The sequence below is a fragment of the Vipera ursinii genome (assembly GCF_947247035.1).
Source record: "Vipera ursinii genome assembly, chromosome: 9".
In the NCBI taxonomy this organism is placed as follows: Eukaryota; Metazoa; Chordata; class Lepidosauria; order Squamata; family Viperidae; genus Vipera; species Vipera ursinii.
The window spans coordinates 1,416,192-1,439,585 of record NC_139523.1 but is presented as its reverse complement, the minus strand read 5'-3'; the positions used below and the strand labels follow the sequence as shown (position 1 = coordinate 1,439,585).

At 47.6% G+C, this 23,394-nt stretch overlaps 1 protein-coding gene across 1 annotated transcript in view; it reads left to right on the top strand.

The window, feature by feature from the left end:
* Positions 1 to 3,435: 3,435 nt before the first annotated feature.
* Positions 3,436 to 23,394, top strand: part of BMP8A (bone morphogenetic protein 8a) — a gene marked incomplete at its 5' end in the record, with an annotated part of 34,120 nt that continues 14,161 nt past the window's right edge. The window contains one exon of the mRNA XM_083370093.1: positions 3,436 to 3,778. Within this exon, the coding sequence (XP_083226219.1) occupies positions 3,436 to 3,778 (343 nt within the window). The remainder of the gene's footprint in view (positions 3,779 to 23,394) is intronic.

Sequence of the window (23,394 nt, the reverse complement as noted above, 5' to 3'; positions counted from 1 at the left end):
CTTGTCCAAAAGGAGGTTTTACTAGGATGTGATTGGTTGTGGAAATACAAGACAGGATCTGGCATTGTGTTACAACTTGATATTTTATAAAGAGTTCCCGGTTCAACCCCCTCCCCTCAAAACCCATTTGGTCAGACCCACATCAATTAAACTTTGGTGTCAACCCTTTTGTGGGAAAGAGAATTTCCCGTGTCTTTATGATTATTGCCTCCTTCCTTTTCAGATTCAAATGGAGATACAAACCAGATCCCCCCCTCCCTTCCCCTCCTTTGTTGTCCTGAGATCAAAAGGGTTTTCCCTAGTCTTTGAATGCAGTGTCCGGCCAGGCTGAATAAACGTCTTCTCTCCCCCTCGGAGAAATGGCAGAATCCAGGGAAGGCACAGTATTTTAAACATACATTTATGAATGTGATATAAATGGATTCTGACACCTTCCCTTAAGACGCAGGTGTGACATGCCTTTGTGTACGAGGTTTTACCTGACTTCTGCCCTCCCTGTGATTTTTTTCCCCTTTTAAATGGTACAGGTAGTCCTGAATGTATGACCGCAATTTAGCCCAAAATTTCTGTTGCTAAGGGAAATATTTGTTAAAGTTAGTTTTGTCCCATTTCACAACCTTTCCTACCATGGTTGTTAAGTGAATCACTGCAGTTGTTAATAACAGGTTAAGTGAATCTGACTTCCCCATTGACCGCTTATCAGAAAGTCGCAAAAAATGATCACATGACCCCAGAATACTGCAACCGTCATAAATATGAGTCAGTTGCCAAATGTCTGAATTTTGATCACGTGACCATGGGGATGCTGCAACTGCCATAAGTGTGGAAAACGGTCATAAGTCACTTTTTTCAGTGCTGTTGTAACTTCGAACACTAAAACTGTTGTTGACTGCCTGTGTCTCTCCTGCATGGTGGCCACCAGGAGGCGCCACACAACCAATTTTGTCATATTGGGGACTCTTCAGATGCAGGGTGCCAGTAGACTCTTCCTTTCATGCCTGGTTGAGGGTTTAAGAATTTGGAAAGTCCCAAGTAGGACAGGAATTGCTCCTGTGATGCTTCCTAGCTCTTCCTCTTTCTCCCTCCTGACTGCCACCTCTGCTTTTTGACTAAAATAAAACAATCCACTACCTTCATGCATGCATCTGATTGCCCTCCACCTTCTTCCTGGACTCTTCCAAGGGGGGGGCACCACCCCCACCCCGTCTGAGCCCCTGGTTCTAGTCTCAGACTGCAGGATCTTTTTACTGATGTTCACTTGGGGTGACAGCCAATCCATTACTCTGCAAATTAGTTTCCACGTTCCTTTCAGGGATGTGAGAAGTGCTGCTGTACAATTGCAGCCATCTTTCCTCATAGTTGCTAAAAATCCTTTTTGGCTTCTCTGCTCAGAAGACCTCAGTCTCCAGGAGCTCTTCCAAAGATGAAGGACAAGAAGCCAGATGCCAAAACCTGCTCTAGAAGGCAGGCCAAAGGCTGCCCTGTCGGGCTGGCCAGTTTATTACTAGGCAATGTTCCCACCAGTTTCCCTTGTGGCCATTCAAAAATGTCTTTGCCACCTACATCCACTACCTTTCCACTCAGTGGGCAACTGAGACATTTTAACCAGGGACGTTTTCCATTAGCCACTCCTTTCGACGTCAGGAATTAATACTGCCTGTTGCAGAAATGATTCCTGAGTTTTGAAGCAAAACGAACAGAATGAGTGATCTAAGTGTGTGGTCAGTGAGTTGTCTTCCAAACTCTCCCGCCTCTCCACCATTTAGTTGAGCGCTTGGGGGAGCAGCCTCAGCCAGTCCAGGCACCTCCCCATTAGCCTGGAACCTGAGCCAAGTTCTCCTTTGCTGCTTTCTCTTTCAGTGCTGCAAGCGTAATATGCAAGCCTAAATATCACCCTGGTTCATAGAAGGTGCTCAGCCAAGACTGCTTGGTCCTCCAACAGTACACCCATGGCCACCATGACTCAGCCCAACTCTGCTGCTCCTCATCCTCATCTTCTTTCCTCCCACTTTCCAAGCATTGGAGCCTTCTCCAGAGAGCATAACAGGTCCAAAGTAGAAAAATTTGAAGCTGGTCACTTGTGCCTTCACTGGGTGATTTGTTTGATTTGGTCCATTTTCATTGGTCTGTTTTCTTGGCTGTCTACAGAAAGGAACAGAAATTTATTTCAATCATTGACCAATAAAATATATTCAGTAAAACAAAGGAAAATTATCCTCTAACATCAATGATTGTGGGAAGCCATTTATGGGCAAAGCTTGTACAATATGTAGCAGAATTTTGCTACTTTTCAGAGAGACTTACCCTGGTTGCCTAATAAGTACTGCAAATACAAATACATACTTTTCCTATCCTGCTCTTTCAAAGTCCATAGAGAGTCAGAAGGAAGCAAAGCTTCCTTGCTGCCCAGCTGTGAAGAGTAAGATGACCTCCTGCTTCTTAGGCAAAAGGGGCTGAAGGATTTTCAAGCCCAGAAGAGAAAATGTGGAAATGGCTCAGGCAGCTGCCTCGCTGATTCATAGGAGGATAGGAAGGAGGTTCAGATTTGGAAAATTTGATTATTGCAGACAATCTCAATAAAATTTTAATTTTAATTTTAATTTGTTTTAATTGTGGGCTAGTCTTAATTTAATTCTATTTTAATTGTATTTATTTGTATTGTTTTAATCGCCCTGTAAACCGCCCTGAGTCCTTCGGGAATAGGGCGGTATATAAAATCAATTAAATAAGTAAATAAATAAAAGTAGGTTTTAGCCTTCTGGGAAGTTGATGGCACCCACCAGCGCTGCTCAAGTCCAGGACCTGGGGGGGGGGGGATTCGGACGCTTCCTCCTCGACCCCCTCGCTTAAACGTCTCCTTCGGAGGCGGACCGGCTGATGGGATTCGGAGACGCCGGAACGACTTCGCGTACCGGGAAACTCGAAACGTGTCCAGTCACTCCGCGGATGGAGCCTCGAGGGACCGAGGGACGGAAGGCGGGATCGGAGGACGAGCCTCAACCGGCATCCCGACTCCGGCAGAGGGCGGCTCCGGGCCTGGGCTCCGGCAGGGAAAGGAGTCCCGGCTGCCTCTCGGGGACGGCAACTCCCCGCCCTTCCCGGTCGCCGGGGCCGTCGGAGGTGTAGCGGGAGGCTCGGCCCACGTCTGCGGCCGGAGCTGGAGGACGAGGTTGGACGGCGGAGGCCGAGCGGGCAGGGGCCGCGACGTGGCAGTGACAACGGCCGGATCGGTTGTCTCGCCGGCCCCACCGTCTGTCTTTTCTTGCCTTGCCCGCGGACGCCGCGGCTGGGACGAGGCGGGCGGGCGGGCGGCCACCCAGCGCATCCGACGTGCCGGATCGCGCCCCCCCGCGCCGGCCCCGCGCCTCCGCCTGCCGCTTAAAGGGCCGGCCCGACGGCCGCGGCGCTCTGACCCACCTGCGCTGCGCGGGCGCCATGCGCCTCTCGTCGGGCCCGGCGGCGGCGGCGGCGGCGGCGGCGCTCCTCCTGATGGCCGCGTTGCTGCCGGCGGCGGCCCAGCCCCGCCAGGCCCTCGCCCGCCGCCCGCCGCCGCCCGCCGCCCCGCCACAGCTGAGCGGGCGCGAGCTGCAGCACGAGGTGCTTGCGCTCCTGGGCCTGCCCGGCGGAGCCCGCCGCCGCCCGCGCCGCCCCGCCGCCCCGCCGCCCTTCATGCTGGGCCTCTACCGCGCCCTGGCCCGCCGGGACGACAGCCAGGACAGCCCCGCGCTCAGCGGCGCCGCCGACGGTGCGGACACGGTCATGAGCTTCGTCAACCTCGGTGAGTCCCGTCGAGCCGCTTTCGACGGGAGCGGGAATCCTCGGCGAGGCCCCCTTTTCCGGAGCTTGGTCCTGAGCAGCGAAGGGCCGGGAGAGCTCTTTGGAGCGCGCGAGCCCAGGAGGGATCCCCGAAGCCGGGCAGGTGCAGCCTCCGGAGGCCGCCGGGCCGTGGCGGGGTCCCGGCGGGGTCCGCGGTCCACGCCTCGTAGCGTGGAGGATGGAAGCCCGGAACGGGTCGCTCCTGGGAGCTGCGGGCTCAGCCCTGCCCAGGCTACGCGCGAGGGTTCGGGGTCCAGGGCTTTGGGGGGGCGGGCAGCCTTCGTCCTGCGTGGCTCGTTGCAGACCCGGCCGGTCCTGGTTTTTCGATTTGGTGGAAGTTGTGCGAACAAGGCAATGGAGTTTTCTTACCGGAGTTTAAGAATTGTGTGAACCCAGCCTGAAAGTGTGTCTGATTTTCCAATTGGAGGTGGAAAGAAGCCCAGAGGATCGGGGGGGGGGAGAAGCAGCCCCCCCGATCTCAAGAGGGCCCCGCTGCTGGTTGTCAGACGGGCGTCCGCATTTAGTTCGCAGCGGGGGCGGCCGTTCCGCGTGCGGCTGCGAGCGCATCCGAGAGGGGTCGGTCCTTGAATGGCTCCGGGTGGGCTTACTTGGAGGAGTTGCCCTTTCCCGCGCCGCCGAATTGACTGCGGCGGCTATTAGCAGAAAAAGATCCTTCGGAGACTCAGCCCACCAGCCGAAGCGCTGCCCCCTCCCGGCTCCTCACCGGGCACCGCTGCCCTGCAGCAGGGCGGTGGCGTCCCCAAAGCTAGGAGGAGGGGAGCAAGCAAGAGCTGGCATGCGGGGGCGTAAGGGGTTAGACTAGCAGGTGGTTCCCCTCCCCCCCTCCATCCTCAGCCACCTTGGATGACTCTGGCCAACCATGGAGACTGCAAGCAAAGAGGCAGCGGAATCTGGTCGAGCCTGTTCCTGCCCTGCCGAACTGCTGACTTACTGAAACACATCTGGGCAATCCGGGAAGAGCAGCTGTTCCCTTGCCAGCCTCCCTTGTTGGGCTGGGCTGCCTTTTCCAGCTGATCCTCTCGGGCAGAAAGTAGCCTGCCCTTCCCTTCCCTTCCCTTCCCCTCCACCCCTTGAACTGGGTTCAGTCTGATGGGATGGTCAGAGGCAAGGGACGCCAAGGGTGGGGGGCTGCTATTGGGTGGAAGCCATGCCAGGGTCTCTGCAGGGCAGGTTGTGTTTTGCCAGAGGGCCGCTGGGAAGTTAATGCCCGTTTGCCTGCACTGAGAAGGAGCCTCTGCAGGAGTATGTGTGTGTGTGTGTGTGTGTGTGTTGGGGGAGAGTGCAACTCTGAGCTGCGGCATCACTGGGAGCTGTTGTCTCCAGAAGCAGGATTGGGAAGGGGGGCTGCCTGCTATTTCTGCAGCAGGTTGAGCGGTGCCCTTGCCTGGCCCTGGCCTGGCCCCACAGCTGATCCGGCTAGTGTCAGCTTAGGCAGCTCCAGGCTCCAAGGTCCTGCGATAACTGCACTTTGGGGAGGAGACTTGTGCATTTGCTGGGAGTGGGGGAAGAGGATTCTGGGAGCAAGCAAACCTGTTGCATAGCCCTGGAGCTTCAGGGCTGCTTGGCCTGCAGCCCAAGGGGAGGCTCATCCTCCCCCGGACCACTGGGGGCCATTGGGCCTTTGACCTTCTCTAGGGAGGAGTGAGTCCCTGGACGGAGGATTCAGGTTTACAGGCAAAGGGCCGATCCTTGACTAGGGGCACTAGACTGTGCTGGGTAAAAATGGCTGTAATGTCACTGACTCAGTAAAAGGATTGCTGGGAGGGGGAAGGTCCTGAGTGAACCAGATTTTTCATAAATCCAATTTCCTCAGCATCTGAAGCAAACCATCTCTGTCCTTGCATCCAGTCTGTGATGTATAAAAGATGTGTCCCAATTCATTTACAGTTAATTAACTATTGTTGGTTAAACAATTAACCAGTGGAACAGCTCACCTTCAGAAGCTGTGAATGCTGCATCACTGGAGGTTTTAAAGAAGAGATTAGACAGCTACAGTACTTGTCTGAAATGGTATAAGTAAGGTCTCCTGCTTGTGTGGGGGGTTAGACTAGAAGACTTGTAAGGCAGGGATTCCCAACCCCGGCTCACGGCCCACTACTGGGCTGTGGCCCATTTGGAACCAAGCTGGAACATGCACGAACAGCGGGCATCTGCCGCTCATATGGAACAATCCCCTCCCCCCCCCGCGTCCCCCTGGTCTGCCAAGCTGGAAAGGTTGGGGACCGCTGCTCTAAGGTCCCTTCCAATGCGGTGATACTATTATTCTGTTACTCATTTGTCTCCCAAATTGCTGGTCTAACTATGCTGAGACAGAAAGGTTAATTCAACTGGCCAGCCGTCTCCAGTGACCCTTCTCAGAATTGTTGTGTGGCTCTTAAACAAAAGTATTTCCCCTGGGGGGGGGAGGGCAGAATAAAGCAACCCTTCCCACAAGAGCAGGAAAAGAGAGAGCCCACGGTGAGACTGCTTCCAGAACAACTGCCACCACAAACTGATTTGCTGCAATAAACTCTTTGCTGAAGTCGAGCCTACATTGTCCTGTGCTCCAGCATATCAATTTATTTCTTTTAGAATTATTTATGACTATTACTTATTTCACTCATTTATATGCTGTCTCCTCCTAGTTAGTAAGGCTGTCCCTTTTAATGATTTAGAAATTATAATTCATCATTGGCTTCAATGGAGTATTAGGAAAGTCATGTGTTTTAATATGAAAGTGACAATTGCAAAAATAAAAATCTTACTAATTTTGTATTAGTTGAAAAAGTTGAAAAAGAAATCCACACACACACCCCGGCATTGCAATGATTTTTTTTTCTTTCTGGAGCCAAAAAGTAAAATCAACCAACTGACTGCCACCCCAAGCAGATTCTGGCTTATTTCTCCATCTGCAACTCTTCATATGCACATCAAAGCGACCGCAGAGCAGGCCTGCCTGTGGTGACAGCCCAAGAGGAAAACATTGTTCTTGCATCAGAAAAACGGCCAACGGCATCTTAGACTTAGGATGCCCGTCAGCAGCCTGGATTGTCAACGGAAATGGCAACTGTATTGTGCTGCCCATCTCGGCCACAAGAACGGCAGAAGCCTAACGCCAAGAGGAAACTGAGGTTGTCTTCTGGGAGCAGCTTTCTGTCCATGGAAGATATTTTTGGGAAATGAAGAATGTGGAGGAGCCACCCAGTTTAATCGCTTGCTTATGTCCTCAGAACTGGGCCTTCCGGGAACATGCTGGCTTGACTTTTGGACACCTCACCATCTCCAATGGAAAGTCCTCTGTGGAAGGTATTCTTGTGTTGCATTTGCCCCCGCCCAAAAAAAGGTGCTCAGCAGGGGCAGCTGCCATACCCCCCTTCTTGCAAAATCATCAGATCTCTGCAAGGGGTCTCATGCCCAGCTCAGCTGGGCTGCACCGTTCCCAAAGGTGGGGGCTCTTGCCAGAAATGTGAAGGTTTTCCTGTCCCCAGGAAGCTGCAGTCAATTCCTCTGAGAATCGGTGAGCATTCAGCCTCCACTCAGCCACCTCCTCCCCCTGCAGCATGTCTCCTTCACACAGACACACCCCAGAGCCCAATCGAGATTCCTCTGACTGCCACATTAAACCCTGTGGGGAAGTATCTGCACCTGGCTCCTTCAGTGGTTTCTCCCCAATATCCGGCTTGGGGCTGGGAGGCTGGAGCTGGCCATTCTGAGATTAGAATAAGGTCTCTAGCCTTGGGCAGGGGGCTGGACTAGAAGACCTCCAAGGTCCCTTCCGGCCCTATGGTTTCCTCCTCGTTTCCCTTTTAGCCCTTGAGGGGGCTCTCTTTTCCCCTCTGCCGTTAAAGAGCCGCTTCCTTTGAAAGGAGGGAGGCCTCCTCTGCTCCGGCTGCAGGCCCTCCTCACCCAGGGGGGACCCCAGGTCAAAGGATGCTCCTTCTCAGGGAGCATCAGGTGAGCTGCAGCAGCTGGGACCTGCCTGGGGCCTCGGAAGGCGTCTGGCAGCAGAGCAGCTCCCTTCTTGAACCTTTAGTGGTCCAGGAGGGCTGCCCACCTGAGGAACAGCTTCCCCTGACATGAAGGTCCTGTGAAGGCTCTTTCCCAGGTGGAGGCACCAGAATGTCTTTGGGTCAGGCCCAGAGGAAGTGCCCTGCTGCTCCTGCCACCACAGCCACCAAAGACGGCAAGCGCTGCTGCTCCCACACCGGGCATGGAGCACCTGCTGTGTCTCTCGACGAGGGCACCAGGCTGCCCCAACCACCTTCCACCGCCACCGCCACCACCTTCCTGTTGTTGCTGCCTGGCAGGCAGGCGGTGCTGCCCGGACACACCGCTTCTCCTGCCACCAAAGACGGCAAGCGCGGCGGTTCCCAATCTTTGCTTCTTTCACTCTTCAATTAAGTCTCCTGTTCTGCGCATGCGTGAGCGTGTGCTCATGCGCGAGTGCTTTTTATGGCTTCCATTTGTTTGCTTTTGTGAAAGAACCGGTTCCGAGTGGCTCTTTGACCCATTCAGGTTGCCAACCCCTGGTTTAAGCAATCATTCACTCAGAGCTTTTTTTCTCATAGAACGCTCAGAACGGAGTTCTGGCACCTCTTTTGGATGGAACCTTGTAGGGTAGGCAAGTCGGGTTGTATGACATGTGTGAGTTCCGGCACCTTTTTCTTTTACAAAAAAAGCACTGCATTCACTTAAGTACAGCAATTAAGGACACTTTGTGCAACTGATGGCAGCAGTTAAGGCCAATACATTACAGACTCAATGAAGAAAGTGGAAGCAGTTCTGGATGTCCTGTTTTCATAATCCCAACTTCTGTTTTTTCCCCTTAAAAATCAAGGTTCTAGCTTTGTAGTTGTGAAGACATGGATGGAAAGATTTCAGGAACTTGAGGGGTCATTAAGGGCTACAGTTTCTCCTTAGCAAGATAGAAAACTTCAGCTGAGGAAGAGTCGGCATTGCTGGTGTGTAGAATAAGTCCAGGAGTTGCAGTGGTGTAGCGTGGGGGGTGCAGGGGGGGCCAGCCGCACCGGGTGCAACATCTGGGGGGGGCGCCCATTAAGCTCGCCGGAGGGGGACGATTCTGCTTCGCCGAGGGTCGGAGGAGCGAGCGCGCGATCGGGCGGAGCGTAGAAAGCAACCGCCTTTGCTGCGCCCAGCCAGAGCGGGATCCCGTCCTCTCGTGGCTACGGATCGCCTCCTTTCTCGGGTGGGGGTGGGGAGGCTTGGCGGCGTCTTGCCTCCCTCTCTTTCTCCCGCCGCGGCTCTCCTCCACTTGGCTCTCAACCTGCAAGCCCGGCCCCCCTGACCCAGCTCCCGCCCCCGTCTCCTCCTTTCCCGGAGGTAAAGGTAACAACTGCAGCCGCCGCACCTGCGGCTGCTTGCTGCTCCTCCTCCTCCTCCTGCCGTATTGACTCTCTGCGGCCACTCGGTTCCCCCTGCAGGAGGCGATCGGGACCGGCCCCCCCCTCGCCAGCAGCGAGAGTTTCCAGCCAGGCTGGCGAATCTTTGGGGCGAGGTGCCAAAGAGAAGGAGGCGGCTTGGCTTGGATAAGCAGCGTCTGGGCAGAAAATAGGTCGGGTGCTGCAGCAAGTATGAACTCTTGGGGTTCAGCCTAAGCAGGCAAAGCTGCAGGGTGGGTTGGTTGGCTTTTCCGGCTTTGGAATAACCTTGGGAAGCTGAGGCATTGTAAGTTGGAAGTCTTTGTTTGTCGCCTAACATGACATAACATGACATGACATGACATGACATGACATAACAAGATGGAGAAAACTAACCAATTGTGGGATCATAAATCTTGATGAAGCCCATCATCGCTCCATGTGATGTATGCACTCAATCTACAAATATAGTCCAAGCCTATTCACATCTGTTGTAAGGTCATTCTCTCGTGGGGTTTATCTTGACATCCACTAAGAGTGGAACAAACATGCCCCATTAACCATTTACAACGCCATGTCCTCTCTTTGTCTCATCCTAAATCACAGCTGAGGCACCTTAAAGTTGCCTTGTTTCAGTTTTAAACTAGCATTTTCCCTCTTCTCCAGAGACCCTTTTTTGCCTTGAACCTAACTCAAGGGTAGGCAACCTTGGCTCTTTTATGACTCATGGCCTTCAACTCCCAGAATTCCTGAGCTAGTGGAAGAGACTCGAGTGCTAAAATCCACGGGTTAGGGGGCGCAAATTACTTGCCTTGCCCCGGGTGCTGACAACCCACGCTACGCCACTGAGGAGTTGTGCTCTGCTTGCAGAATGGAGGAATGAGACCCCAGCCAGCCAGGAAGGAAGCCTCTGAAGCCATTTCAGGGGTGCAGCTCCTCTTGCCCTCATTCATTGGAGTGGGGGCAGCAATCAAAAGTTGCCTGCTGCTGGATGAGATTGCCTTGGGGCTCCACCACCGTTGTGCCCTTAAGATTTACTTCTAGGATGCAGAAGCAGTGAAAGTAGTGGGGGGGGGAGATTTTGCAGACTTAAGGCCTCGCAGACCCTGCTCTCCCTTCCAGGGAAAGATTGTGTTACCAACCCTCTTGGCTCTGTTTCCGCTAGACAGAATTCCTTCTGCACTTCATTCCGATTATTTTAAGGCTCCCACTTCTTTATGTGGTTCAGCTTACCAGCATTTCCTTTTAATTTGGCATCTCAAAAAGGCACATGGGGCTCTCCAGGGCATCTGGGACTAGTCTAATTGCAGTAGAGGTGTAATTTACAGAATAAAATAGTACACACAAACACACACGCACGTGCGTGCACACACACACACACACACATTGAGATGGGGGGCACATGACTAAAAATATAATGAAACTGGCAGGGAAATAAAATTCATGTTGTGTGGATCTGCAGAATTTTTTTTCAGTGTGCATTTTAAAAAGCTTATAGAGAATAAGCAAAAATAAAACTTTATGCTGTTAACCGCTAACAAAATGATGAGCCTACGTGCTAAATATGTGCACTGATCATAAGATTCCTGGATCCATTTGGTACTTTGGAAAGGTTTGATTTCTTTTAAAATCTATTTACTCTGGCATTTCTGGGGCCGCCCACTGACCTGGGACTCATGATGGCGTGCAAGGATTAAAACAATGAACCAATACATTAAAAGTCCCAATGAAAGAGGTTCCTTCCAGGAGAAGAACACAGAGTGAATTTGCTGGCAAACTGCCAATGAAGGAAAGCATGATTTCTTGGCAATAAGAAAGCAAAATAACAGTGGTTGTGCAAACCATAGGACAGACTTAATACAGCTAAATCAGACTTTCCAAAGTCTGCACAATCCTCCTACATCTGCAATCCCTGAAGTCAAGAAAAGACTCTGCTGGTCTCTGAGCAGCTGCCTGCTTTGAGGAAACTTTTCTCTTCGCTCACATTTCTCTTCTCTATCGGACTTGGAGTTGTCCACTCAGAATATTGAATTGCTCAAGCAAAGACAGGACTGCTTGAGAAAGCAGCACCGTCCCAGAGCATCTTTGCTCCTTGCATCAGAACACTGAGGACAATCAAACAGAGGAACAGCTGGCCACCAGAAATCATGGGCGCTCCATTACTGGAGGTTTTTAAGAAGAGGCTGGACAGTCACCTGTCTGAGACGGTGTAGGTTCTCCTGCTTGAGCGGGGGGCTGGACTAGAAGACCTCCAAGGTCCCTTCTAGATTGTCTCTTCTCTTCTCTTCTCTTCTCTTCTCTTCTCTTCTCTTCTCTTCTCTTCTCTTCTCTTCTCTTCTCTTCAGAAGGGGCAACCTGGTCCATCAAGCCCCCTCCCCCTCCAGCGAGTGGATGATATCCCAGATTAAGCCCCTTGACTTTAACAGAGGAGTTGCTGAGCATCTTCACAGTATTACCGCCATCAATTCACCTTCAGCTTTCTCACTTTTTATTTATTTATGTTATTCGTTCATTCAATTTCTATAGCTGCTGGACTCAATCATGTGCCTCTGGGCGGCTTACAATTTTAAAAGATTTTTAGATTTTTTTATTAAATCTTGGCAGGCGCCAATTTCCACAGGCTGCTCCAGAACTGGAGCTTTGAGCACAAAACTGGACTGAGGAGGAGCAAAGAGGGACTTTGGCTGGATCAAAGTGGGCTCTTAAGGTTAGGGAAATGTACAAGAATTAAACAAAGCTCCAATTACATTAAAAGCCCCAATGAAAGAGGGTCCTTCCAGGAATAAAACACAAAGTGAAGGTGGAATGGATGCTGCTATTGTCCTCTAGGAACACTGTGGCTTTTACTTTTGCAGTAATAATTAGGGTTAACTAGGTGTATTTTAAGCTGAAAGTTTAATTGGCTCATATCAGTTATTACAGAATACACGTAGAGTAACAGAGCTCCTGCCCATTTGTTCTCTCACTTTCTCCTTCCCCTTTCCAGGGCATGAATGAAAGGCCTGTCTCGGAACAGCCCTGTGTTTTCCAAAGGGAAAGCATTAATTCCAAGAGTTTGGATTTAAATTTCATCTGAAAAACAAGCACTGGCCCTTTCATCCTCATCCAGGAAGAGGTCCTTGAGCCAATCTTCTCTTTCCTTAGAAGTTCTAATTAGATTTATGTTTTCAAGCATTCAGAAACACTTTGCGCATCATGAAGGCATTTAACAAATGTTTATTTTTTCAGAACACCATAGAAAAACGCCGCCTGGAGCAGAGGGTGTAAGTCAGGGTGCCAAAATGGATCGTATCTCTTAAACATAAAGATTCCTGTCTTGGATGCTCCTGGCTCTCAAGGGTGCCCTACTCCGTGCTGAACCAAGGTTGGGGGTGTGTGTTCTCAAATAGCAAGAGAGGGTGACCACTTCCACCCTTGCCCCAGTGCAGAGGATCTGCTGGTCTTCCTGAAGGAAGAGTTATGAACCTAGCAGATCCCACTTCCTCCAAGGCTGCTTAGAGAGGATTCCTTAGGATTTATCTGGCCGGTGGGCATCCATCCCCCTTCCAAACAATTTTGAGGTCCCAAAGGGGCTCCTCGCCTTGAATGGAAGGGCTGGCCTCTGCTCAGCATTGAAGATTCCAAAGTGAGGCAGCAAAAGGAATTGGAAGGGGAAGAGGGAGGGTCAGTTCTTTAAGATCCAAGAAAAACGATGACCACTAACAAGGGGTGAAACTCTTCAGGCCCACTACTTCTGGAAGGAATGAGTCCAGTGTCTCCAGAAGGAGACCCCAGCCCTGTCCCCAGTTGTAGCTGCATCATGTTCCACAATCCTCCTTTTTTATTAGTTTTCCAATATTACAATAGTATCTTTAAAAAGCAACGTGGTGTCTGGGTTACAATAGTTCCATTTCAGACAAATACATATTATTACAAATCTCCAAATTGTTGTAACCCATACTTCCTCTCTCTTGTTTCCTTTAATACAAATTATCTCTTATCTAAATTAACATACTTCTCATTGCTATCCATCAGTCATTTAATAGTTTTCTTATATTTGTCAATACTTTGGTATATTTTATATTTTAACATTCCATCTTTAAAACATCAAACACCTTATATATTTTTCCAGCTTTAATTTTACATTGATATTAAAATTAAACATTTAAAATTTCTCATTTTCATATTTCTAAATAACCTCCTTTCCCTTTACACAATTTTCTCTGATACCTAGTAATGTAAATATACTTCTTATTTATCTCATTTCCATATCAACAAGTTAGTAGTACAATGTAAGAATGGTAGTCATTAGGATACCAATTGCAAGGAGGAGAAAGAGGAGGACAATATAATATTCTTATTTCTCATTTATAGTTTCCACATATTGAAAATTAACCAAAATTTCTCCCGTTTCAACATTTAATACATCCTTTCATGTCACTACATCCAAGTATATTAGTTACATTGTATCATTCTTAACATATATACATCTTAATCCATGTCATTTAAAGAGCTCAATATTTCAATGTTAGTATTCATACATCTGTGTTTTATTTTTTTTAATTAGTATTTTTATCTACTCATCAAAACAATCTCTCGTAATCCAAGTACAATCCTGTCTATTTTGGTATTATATATTTCAGGCCTCTTAAGGATGTCCATATTTCTTCAATCTTATTCTTGCTTTCTTCCTTTGCCATGTCATTTTTCGCTTCTTTGCCTCAGGGTCATCAAAGCATTCTTGTGTTGTTATATCATATTGAAGTAATAATAATAATAATAATAATAATAATAATAATAATAATAATAATAATAATAAACCTTTATTGTCAAAGTACAACATGTGTACATTGAGCCCTCCAGTCTCCATTTTTGAAGGATTGAGGAGTCTGTTAACAGTGCCAAATCTTCTCATTATTTTCACCTCTTGATATAATTGTCCTGGACTGAATAAATTTTTTTCCACCTGTTTCTCATTTTGGTCTTCAAAAGTCTGTGTTTGTTAAACAGTTAATTCTACCAATGTATTTGATTGTTCAATTTCTTCTGTTAAGTTCTGTCCCAATAAAATATTAGTTGTAGTCAAAGTTTGAGTTTGTTTCTTTGAGATGCTTTCTAATTCTTTTCCAAAAGCTCTTATTTCATTGCCAGCTGTAGAAAGGAACTGATAAGTTTGGTAAGATATTTCCCACATAGCATAGATTTGTTTTTGAAACTCTTCCAAGGTGGAGTTTCATATCTGGTGTTCAAGGTTAATCTTATCTTGTTTTTCTTAAATATTTTCTTGATTTTTTTTAAAGAGAAAATCAGATTGCAATTTCAGGTTTAGCCACTGGGTGCCCCCCCAAGTGCTTTGAAAGTTCTTTTCTTTTAGTCCGTTTCTTTTTCAATGTTTTTTTTAAAAACACCCCTGAGCTTACTCGCCACTTATTTGAAGGGAGGGTTGAATTCCCCCCTCCCTCTCCACAGAGGGAAGGTACTTAGCAGCTTATTTAGCTGAAAAGAAGAAAAGAAAAGAAGAAGATTAAGGTATAAGAGAGGAATTTTACCCCCATCTCTTCCATGCTGCTTTAATGTTGCCTGGTGGTAAGTTTGACTTCGGCTGTAGTAACTGGCCATAATACTATGGCCAGTCTTTTGTCCACCAGTTCGAAGGGAATGCAGGCACTAATGGGAGGGAGGGGTTGCGGTTCCCCCGCATTTCTGCAAAAGCCCCTTCTTGCTGGTCGCCCCTCTAGGGCAACTCTTCGGCCCTTTTAGGACCCCCCAGCAATGCGAAACTGGATGTGGAAGATGAGAGCCGTCCTCAATGTCGGCTAGCTTGGCAAACTAGAAACCTCCATGTTCCATAATCCTCATTGTCCTCCTCTGCTACACAACATTGTCCTTGATGCATCTCTAGCCCAGGAAGGATGCAGCCTTAAATTGTCATTTTGCAAACTGCAATAAAATAGTTGTTTCCCCCCTTAAGCAAAATTTATGGTGGTCTCTCAGGTGTTGCCTGTGGGGGATCTTTCCATCCTCTGCTCGCAGCTCCCTTCTGCCTCTTCCACCTGCACTTCCTCTCAGACCTTTGTTTGTTTGTGGAATGTATACATGCTGCCCATTGCACTATGCAAAGCAACTCTTTCCTCATGACCTGTTTTTGGAAGCAGCTTCTCTAGGTGTTTCCAGCCAAATGGGGGGAGCCAAACTCTGCACAATGATAAATGAACCACCCTCCATCCTGGCCTCAAGGGAGCTTCACTTTCCCTTGTTGTTGTCTGGGGAAAAATGAGGGATGTCCCATGGACTTGGGGGGAAGGTGTTCCTTGGTTCTTTCTTTGGCCTCAGCCTGATAAGGTGAATAAAAGAGTGACAGGGACTTGTGTCCTAAAGCTGGTCACCTTGCAGAAAGAACCAGCAGCCCTAAAACACAATCGTTCCCTAAGTCCTAAACAAGGATGGTCCTCCCCAGAAGGCGGAGGGGGAGCTAAGCATGCCCCTGCCAGCTTTAAGGACCAATCTGGAGGCCTTTCCCACTTGGGGGTTGGGCATTTGCATCTGGTCCTGGAGAGACGTGTACAGGAATGGATTGGGATCTTTCTGTGCTCAGTTAGGGTGAGCATTTCATAGAAAAGTGCATCTTGCTCCTTTCATTACCAAATGCCTCAAAGGGATCCCATTAGAGTCCCGTGATCCCACAAGCAGGGTGGGGAAGGAGAGGAGCAGGTGGGCCTATCTGGGGGGGGTTTCCTTCCTTTCTGGGTGCTGCAAATGAGCTTCCTCAACACACACACACACACACACACACACACACACACACACCAGTGGAGAAGATGCTGTTCTTCTTCAGGTACCCCGTTGCTTCTGTCCTGCGGTCAGTCTGCGCAGAGGCACCCAGTGCAGAGTCTTTGAAGTGCCCACCCTGAAACAACAGGTGGAATCAGATGGTGAGAAACCAGCTGCCCATCTCACCCCTTATTGTGGAAACATGAATTAGAGATGCTTTATAATTCTGATCCAAATAGCATAAACTCTGCAGAACAGTTTTAAACAGAAATTTATTGATCAGGAATCCTAGGCAGACTTACGTTTGCTGCTACGTTCATCTGTTCATGAGCATATCTGTCCATTCCAGCAGTGTAAAAAAATAAAGGTAGATTCACCCCATGTCTGTACTGAGCAAAGAAGCCTCGTTGCTTGGATTCATACAGAGAGATAATACAAAGGCACATAGCCAGGATATCCTGCAATAAACTTTGAAACTCCTCCCACTGTTCTAGATAAGCTATAGCTTATCTAGAAGGCCCGAGGGCCGGATCTGGCCCGCGAAGTGGTTTCATGTGGCCCGCGAAGCCATCCTGGAAACAGGGCCACTGCCTTGGCCCTGGCCCAGAGACCCTCCTTCTGCTACAGACCATCAGATCTGTCTTACTCCTGCCCAGGCCCCCATAGGCACCCTTTAGGAAGATGTAGAGCTGGCCATGCCCACCCAGTAGGCCATACACACTCTAGCCACGCCCACCCAGTAGGCCACGCCCACCCTGGCCATACCCATCCGGCCCCCTTGAGGGCAACCACAATGCTGATGCAGCCCTCAATGAAATTGAGTTTGACACCCCTGAGCTATAGGATTTACTACAACTAGACTACATTTCCCAGAAGCCATCTCTTAAGGAAATTTAACCTGTAAATTTAACCCTGTAAATGCTACATGTTCTTACATACAATTCTGCTGAGGATACAATGTTAACCCTGTAAATGCTAAACACTCTAACACAGATCTTAAGTATATGCTCTGGCCAGATAGTTACATACTGGTCCAGGTGGGTTGGGACTGTGGAGGAGGCAGGTTTTGACTTGTGCGAAAGCAGCAGAAGTTTCATATTCTTTGGAAGAGAGTCTGGGATGTGGTGTGTTAAAGCCCTGCAAAACCGATCTCAAGCTCCCTTCCTGCAGAACTTCAGCCCTCCCTATCACTTTGCTTGTGGATCAACCAGACCACCTCTGGACAACTGCGCAGAAACTTCTCTCCTATTTTTTCTACCAGTTCTTCATTCTGTTTGGTAAAAAGAATTTGGTTTTGAAGTTTTATCCAGAGGAAAAGATATATGTTGGATATATGTTCCTGGATGGAGCAAGGTCTCCCTGGGGACTTCCTGTCTCTCATTGCAGGATCACTCAGTGGTCTTCAGCCTCCCTGACTTTCCTGGCTTCTAAGCAGGGGGAGGGGAAACCTTTCTAGGACAGGCGGCCAAAGCAGGCGCCGAAGGAAGAGAAATGAGGTCACAAAGCAGCATCACCCCAGAGGCCTGCCACATGCCCTACAACAATAACAACATTATCTCCAAAGTAGTGACCAATAGAAATTTAAAAAAAACAGAAAAGCATCCTGAATATGTGGTAGAAAAAACAGTAGATTATTTATTTAATCTGTATTTCTTGACTATCTAAATCTATTATTGGATGGGTTTTTCATCATGCTGGACGAGCTAAGTGGCTGACCTGCCCTGGGTTATTTGCATTATCATGGCATGGTGAGACCCTTTGAGTGGTTGTTACTCTCTGTTGCACCCCAAAAGTCTTGTTTCTTTCCCTTCCTCCAAATGTATGTCCATCTGTCAGCAGCTCAGAGAGGGCCTGTGGCTCAGACTAGATAAGGGGTCCCCAACCCTCAGTCCATGGAACGGTACCAGGCCACGGCATTCCAGCAACTGGTCTGCACAAACAAGCAAAGCCCCATCCGTGGGATGTAGGAAGCACACAAAACCACACACTCTCCGGTCCATGTAAACACCTTTCTCCACAGAACCAGGCCTTGGTGTCCAAAAGGTTGGGGACTTCTGGACTAGAAAGTAGCCTAAAGGTAGCCAAAGATTTAGGGAAGAGGAAGTTAAATGGCTCTTTGTTAATAGCTAAATATGGCTGAAAGAAAACAGAATTAGAACAGAACAGAACAGAATAGAATAGAAGCTGGAAGGGGCCTTGGAAGTCTTATAGTCCAGCCGCCTGGTCAAGCAGGAGAACCTACACCATCTGAGACAAGTGACTGTCCAGTCTCTTCTTTAAAACCTCCAGTGATGGAGCGCCCATGATTTCTGAAGGCAAGCTGTTCCACTGGGTAATTGTCCTCACTGTCAGGAACTGTCTCCTTGCTTTTCTCTTTGATCATTGTTTCTCGACCTTCCCTCTGATGCTTTGGAGAATACTTTGACCCCCTCTTCTTTATGGCAGCCCCTCAATACTGCTATCGTGTCACCTCTATTTCTTATTTTCTTTAGACTAGCCAAACCCACGTCCTGCAGCTGTTCTTCATATGTTTTAGTCTCCAGGCCTTGGATCATTTTAGTTGCTCTTCTCTGAACTTTTTCCAAGGTCTCAACATCTTTTTTGTAGTAGGGTGACCAAACATGGTTGCAGTATTCCAGGTGTGGTCTCAATAGGGTTTGATAAAGCAGTACTAATACTTCACGTGATCTTGATTCTATGTCTCTGTTTATGCAACCGAGGATTGTATTAGCTTTTTTGGCTGCTGCTGCACATTGCTGGCTCATAATCAAGTGATCGTCCATTAGGACTCCAAGATCCCTCTCACAGTTACTGTTTTTGAGCCAGGTCTCAACCTAATCTGTACTTATATTTTTTATTTTTCCTGTCTAAATGTAAAACTTTGCTTTTCTCCACATTAAAACTCATTTTGTTGGATAGGCCCATTGTTCCAGTTTGTCAAGATCTTTTTGAATCTTGAGCTTGTCTTCTGGGGTGTTGGCTATTCCTGCCAGTTTGGTGTCATCTGCAAATTTGATGATTTCCCCTTCTATTCCCTCATCTAAGTCATTGATGAAGATATTGAAGAGTACTGGGCCCAAGATGGAGCGTTGTGGTACCCCACTGCTTACTTCTGTCCATGTGGATGTAGCACCATTGAGGACTGCTTGTTGAGTACAGTTTGTCAGCCAGCTACAAATCCATCTGGTGGAAATGTTGTCTATTCCACTCTTTTCTAGCTTATCAAGTGGTCTACTTTGTCGAATGCCTTACTGAAATCTAAATATACTATGTCCACAGCGTTTCACTGGTCTACGAATTTGGTCACTTTATCAAAGAATGCAGTAAGATTGGTTTGACATGATCTGTTTTTAACAAACCCATGCTGGTTACCAGTTATAACTTTGTTTGAATCTAGTTGTTTGCAGATCTGTTTTTGATTATCTTTTCTAGGATCTTCCCAGGTATTGATGTTAGACTGATTGGTCAGTAGTTTCCTGGGTCCGTTTTTCCCCCCTTTCTTGAAGATGGGAACCACATCAGCCCTTTTCCAATCTTCATGTACTTCCCTGGTGCTCCAGGATTTATGAAAGATACGATGTCCTGAGATAACATCTGCCAGCTCCTTCAGAACTCTGGGATGTCATCTGTCGGGTCCCAGTGATTTATATTCGTCAAGGTCAGATAGGTGTTCTCTTACCACTTTCTTGCTTATTTTAATTTTGGTTTCTAGTTTATCTTTTGCAGTATTTTTTTGGTATTTTGTGCTATAATTTCTTTTTGTGTGAAGACTGATGCAAAGAATGAGTTCACCTTCCTCTTCGCATGTCCTGGATAATCAGCCTTAGTTACGTGTCCCTCTTTCCATTTTTTGTACTTGTCCTTTTTGTCTTTCAGTTTGCAGCCATGCTGGTTTCTTCTTGACTTTCTTGTTTTTCTTTTATTGTGCTGGATTCAGGAATTTAAAAAACAATAAGTAGGAGTTAATTTCTATATTATCATAATATGTTAGTTAATTGCTCATTAGTCTTCTTCTTACTAGTATATATTCAATGTTACATACTACGTATCATGTTCCTTTGTCTCTAACTCGCTTTTCTAGCCAGTGGTAAAAATTGTCCCATGTTCTAAAGTCTTCTTTCTCTTTCATCTTTAAGGTCAATCTGTCCATTTCTGCACAATGTAAAATTTTCTTCATTAGTTCTTGTTTCATTCTTAAGTTTTCATTTTTCCAATAATGGGCAAATACAATTCTTGCTGTGGCTAATACATGTTAAATTAAGTATATACAAATTAAGTATATACAATATACAATCTTGCTCGTAGTTTCCTCCTATTATGCCTAACAGAAACAGTTCCAGCTTGAAATCTATGTGCTTTTTAGTCGTAAAAATGACTAAAATGTGTATTTTTGACCAAAATCTTTTAGCTTTAGGGCATGTCCACCAGATATGATAATAAGTACTTGGTTTTTGTTTACATTTCCAATTCTTGTTTGACACATTTTAAACATTTTTGCTAATCTCACCGTGTTAGATGCCATCTGTAAAACATTTTGTGTAAGTTTTCTTTGTAAGCCACCGCTTTTGTTAAGTTCTGCGTAAAAGTCTTTAATAATTTTTTAGATTGTGTCATTTTGAAACTGTAATTCACCATTTGGGTCTTGCAACTTGTTTATCAGTTTTTTCTCTTTTTTCAGTCTATATGCTAACCATCTCCCTGGTTTATTGGGATTTTCAAAAAAGTTCTCTTTAGCCATTATTTCCATCTCAGCTAGATTTAATTTATGTTTTATTATCTCCATTTGCTTTTTAAGTATTTTCTTTTGTGGGTGTATTTGTAGTTCTAATTCTAATTTTCTAAATTCTTCTTTCAACTTTAACTGTTGTTGTTTTCTTTCTTTATTCTTTTTAGCAGTATAAGTTATAGCCAGCCCCCTGAAGTATGCTTTAGCTGTGTCCCACACGTCTCTTCTTTCTTATTTATTTAAAAAAAAGAAGTCCATTTCCTTTGTCGCTAATTATATAAATTCTTTTTTTTTCAATATAGATTTATTCAGGGACAAATCTTAATTTTTTCTTGGCTCCTCTGTTACATGTTTTGTGCCAGCCCATGGCAGTTCCCCAAATAGGTCATCAGATGGAGCAAAGAGGCTTCTTTGCTCCCCTGCAGCAGCCCCATTGGCGAGAGAGTTTTATGGCTAGGGAGGGGCCGAGACCCCCCATAAATACCTCTGCCCAGGGGCTGCTTCTTTGTTCTAGTTCTGCTTCTCTTTTTCCTATCTTCTCACTTGCATGCATTCTCTATCCTACAAGCATGGATGCTTCCATGCCATATAGCTCTTTTTATATAACCTATCGATGAATAAAGCTTCATAATGACTGCATTTCTGCATTCTGCCTATTTTACTTGGAAGCACCTTAACGTCCCATCGATCTCTTGTGAAAGCTGCTTCACAAGTTGGTAGCAGAGAGGATGGTTAAAGGGAACGCTTCCAAGCCTGCAGCCAATGCCTAGATTTGAAACTGAAATGGATGGCCGGAGATCCCAGATTGTGACCAGGAGTCTTCAATCAAAATCAGCAGCTCTAGCCCCTGAAGCAAGCTCCGCTCCAGGTGAGAGCACAGATGGCTTCCTTCTGCACGCCACAGAGGGAAGCTTGGAAGTTTTACAGTCCGCCAAAGACTGTCAAGATGCAGCAGAAGTGCTCCGGGCCCAACGCAAGCAACGCGTGGATCAAATGTCTACACCGGAATGCAAGGAACTGCTTCTAAAACTCCTTGAAGTACAGGAGACCCCACAAGCCTCTCCACGAAGGACATCAGTGCAGAAGGACTGTGGATGCCGGGTAAGCCCCCCCTCAGCCACCACGAGGCCCCTCAATATGGCGCCTGCCACCCTGAGTAACCCCGGGACCCCAGGGCTTTCGGCGCGAAATCCCCTGCCTAATCTGGGACATTTACATGTGTTTGGGTCCTACGCATGGGTTCACATCCCCAAGCAGCTGCGGAAGAAGGGGAGATCTGTCTCCCAGAGACTGAGGTTCTTGGGCTACGCTCCTGGCTCCAAGGCCTACCGTTTCCTGGGAAAAGGGGGCAGGATTGTGACTTCTCAATCTGCCTCCTTCAAAGAGGACTCCAATTGGGCCCAGATACACTCCAATGATCTGAGCCCATATATCAACCGTCCCAACAAGGGCACACCGACTACAACATCACCTGAGACGTCCACATACCCTGCCACCGACGAAAGTGTGGAACAAGACGAAGATGTCATCCCACCTGGTTCATATGGGGAGGATGAGCCGTCCAGTTCCCCAGCAACGCCTCAGAAACCCGCGGAAGAAAAAGGTGGTGAGTGGCAGAAGGTAAGGAGGTCAAAGCGGTCCAACAAAGGCATCCCGCCAAAGAGAATTGACATTGGGCACATCGCGTCTGTTAACAGAGTTGTGGTCACCCCAAAATCCTTCTCTGACATCCAGGAGCTACCCATCGAAGAACAGGAGAAATGGCAGCTCGCGATGGAGAAGGAAATGCAGAGCATAAAACAACTCAAGGTCTTCACCCCCCAGCAACCTCCAAAGGAGAGGAAAGTCATTGGCACAAGGTGGGTTTACAAGGCAAAACCACTTGCCAATGGCCTCTACCTGTATAAGGCCCGTTTGGTAGCTCAGGGATTCGCCCAACGCTATATGGAAGACTATGGGGAGACATACTCTCCAACTGTCCGGGCAGAGAGCGTCAAGACCGCCCTTGTGACTGCAGCCGCTCTGGGGGAGGAAGTCTTCCAATTCGACATCCAGACGGCTTACCTCCACGCAAAATTGGACCGGCAGATCTACGTGAAGGCCCCTCCTGGCTACCAGCAAGAAGGGGAAAATACATGGTTACTCCACAAAGGGTTATATGGTCTCAAGCAGTCAGGGAAACTATGGTATGACTGCCTTAGAAAAAGTTTAGAACGAGTTGGTTTCACTGCTTCCTGTGCAGATGAATGTGTTTTCACACGCAACTCAAAGGGTACCACAGAAAGGGTGTTAGTTTATGTGGATGACCTACTATATGTAGGACCTGACAAGGAAGGGTGTGATGAATTTGCCAAGGCCCTGGAAGAAAAGTTCACTTTGAAATCTTTGGGGCGGGTTGATAAGTACTTGGGTGTGCATATTTTGGCCACTAAGGGGGGGTTCGCTCTATCTCAAAAAGAAAAGATAGAGGAGTTATTGGCCAAATGCAAAATGGCAGAATCTAATCCCACGCATAGCCCAATGCAAAGCGACTTTTACAACCATACTCACAAGGACGGTCCTGAGTTCACAGATAATACGCTTTACAGATCTGTGATTGGCTCCTTGCTATATATCAGCAATTGGAGCAGGCCTGACATAGCTTTAGCTGTAAATCTATTGTCCAGGCATGTGGAACACCCAAAGGAATTCCACTGGACTGCTGTTAAGAGGGTACTTAGGTAC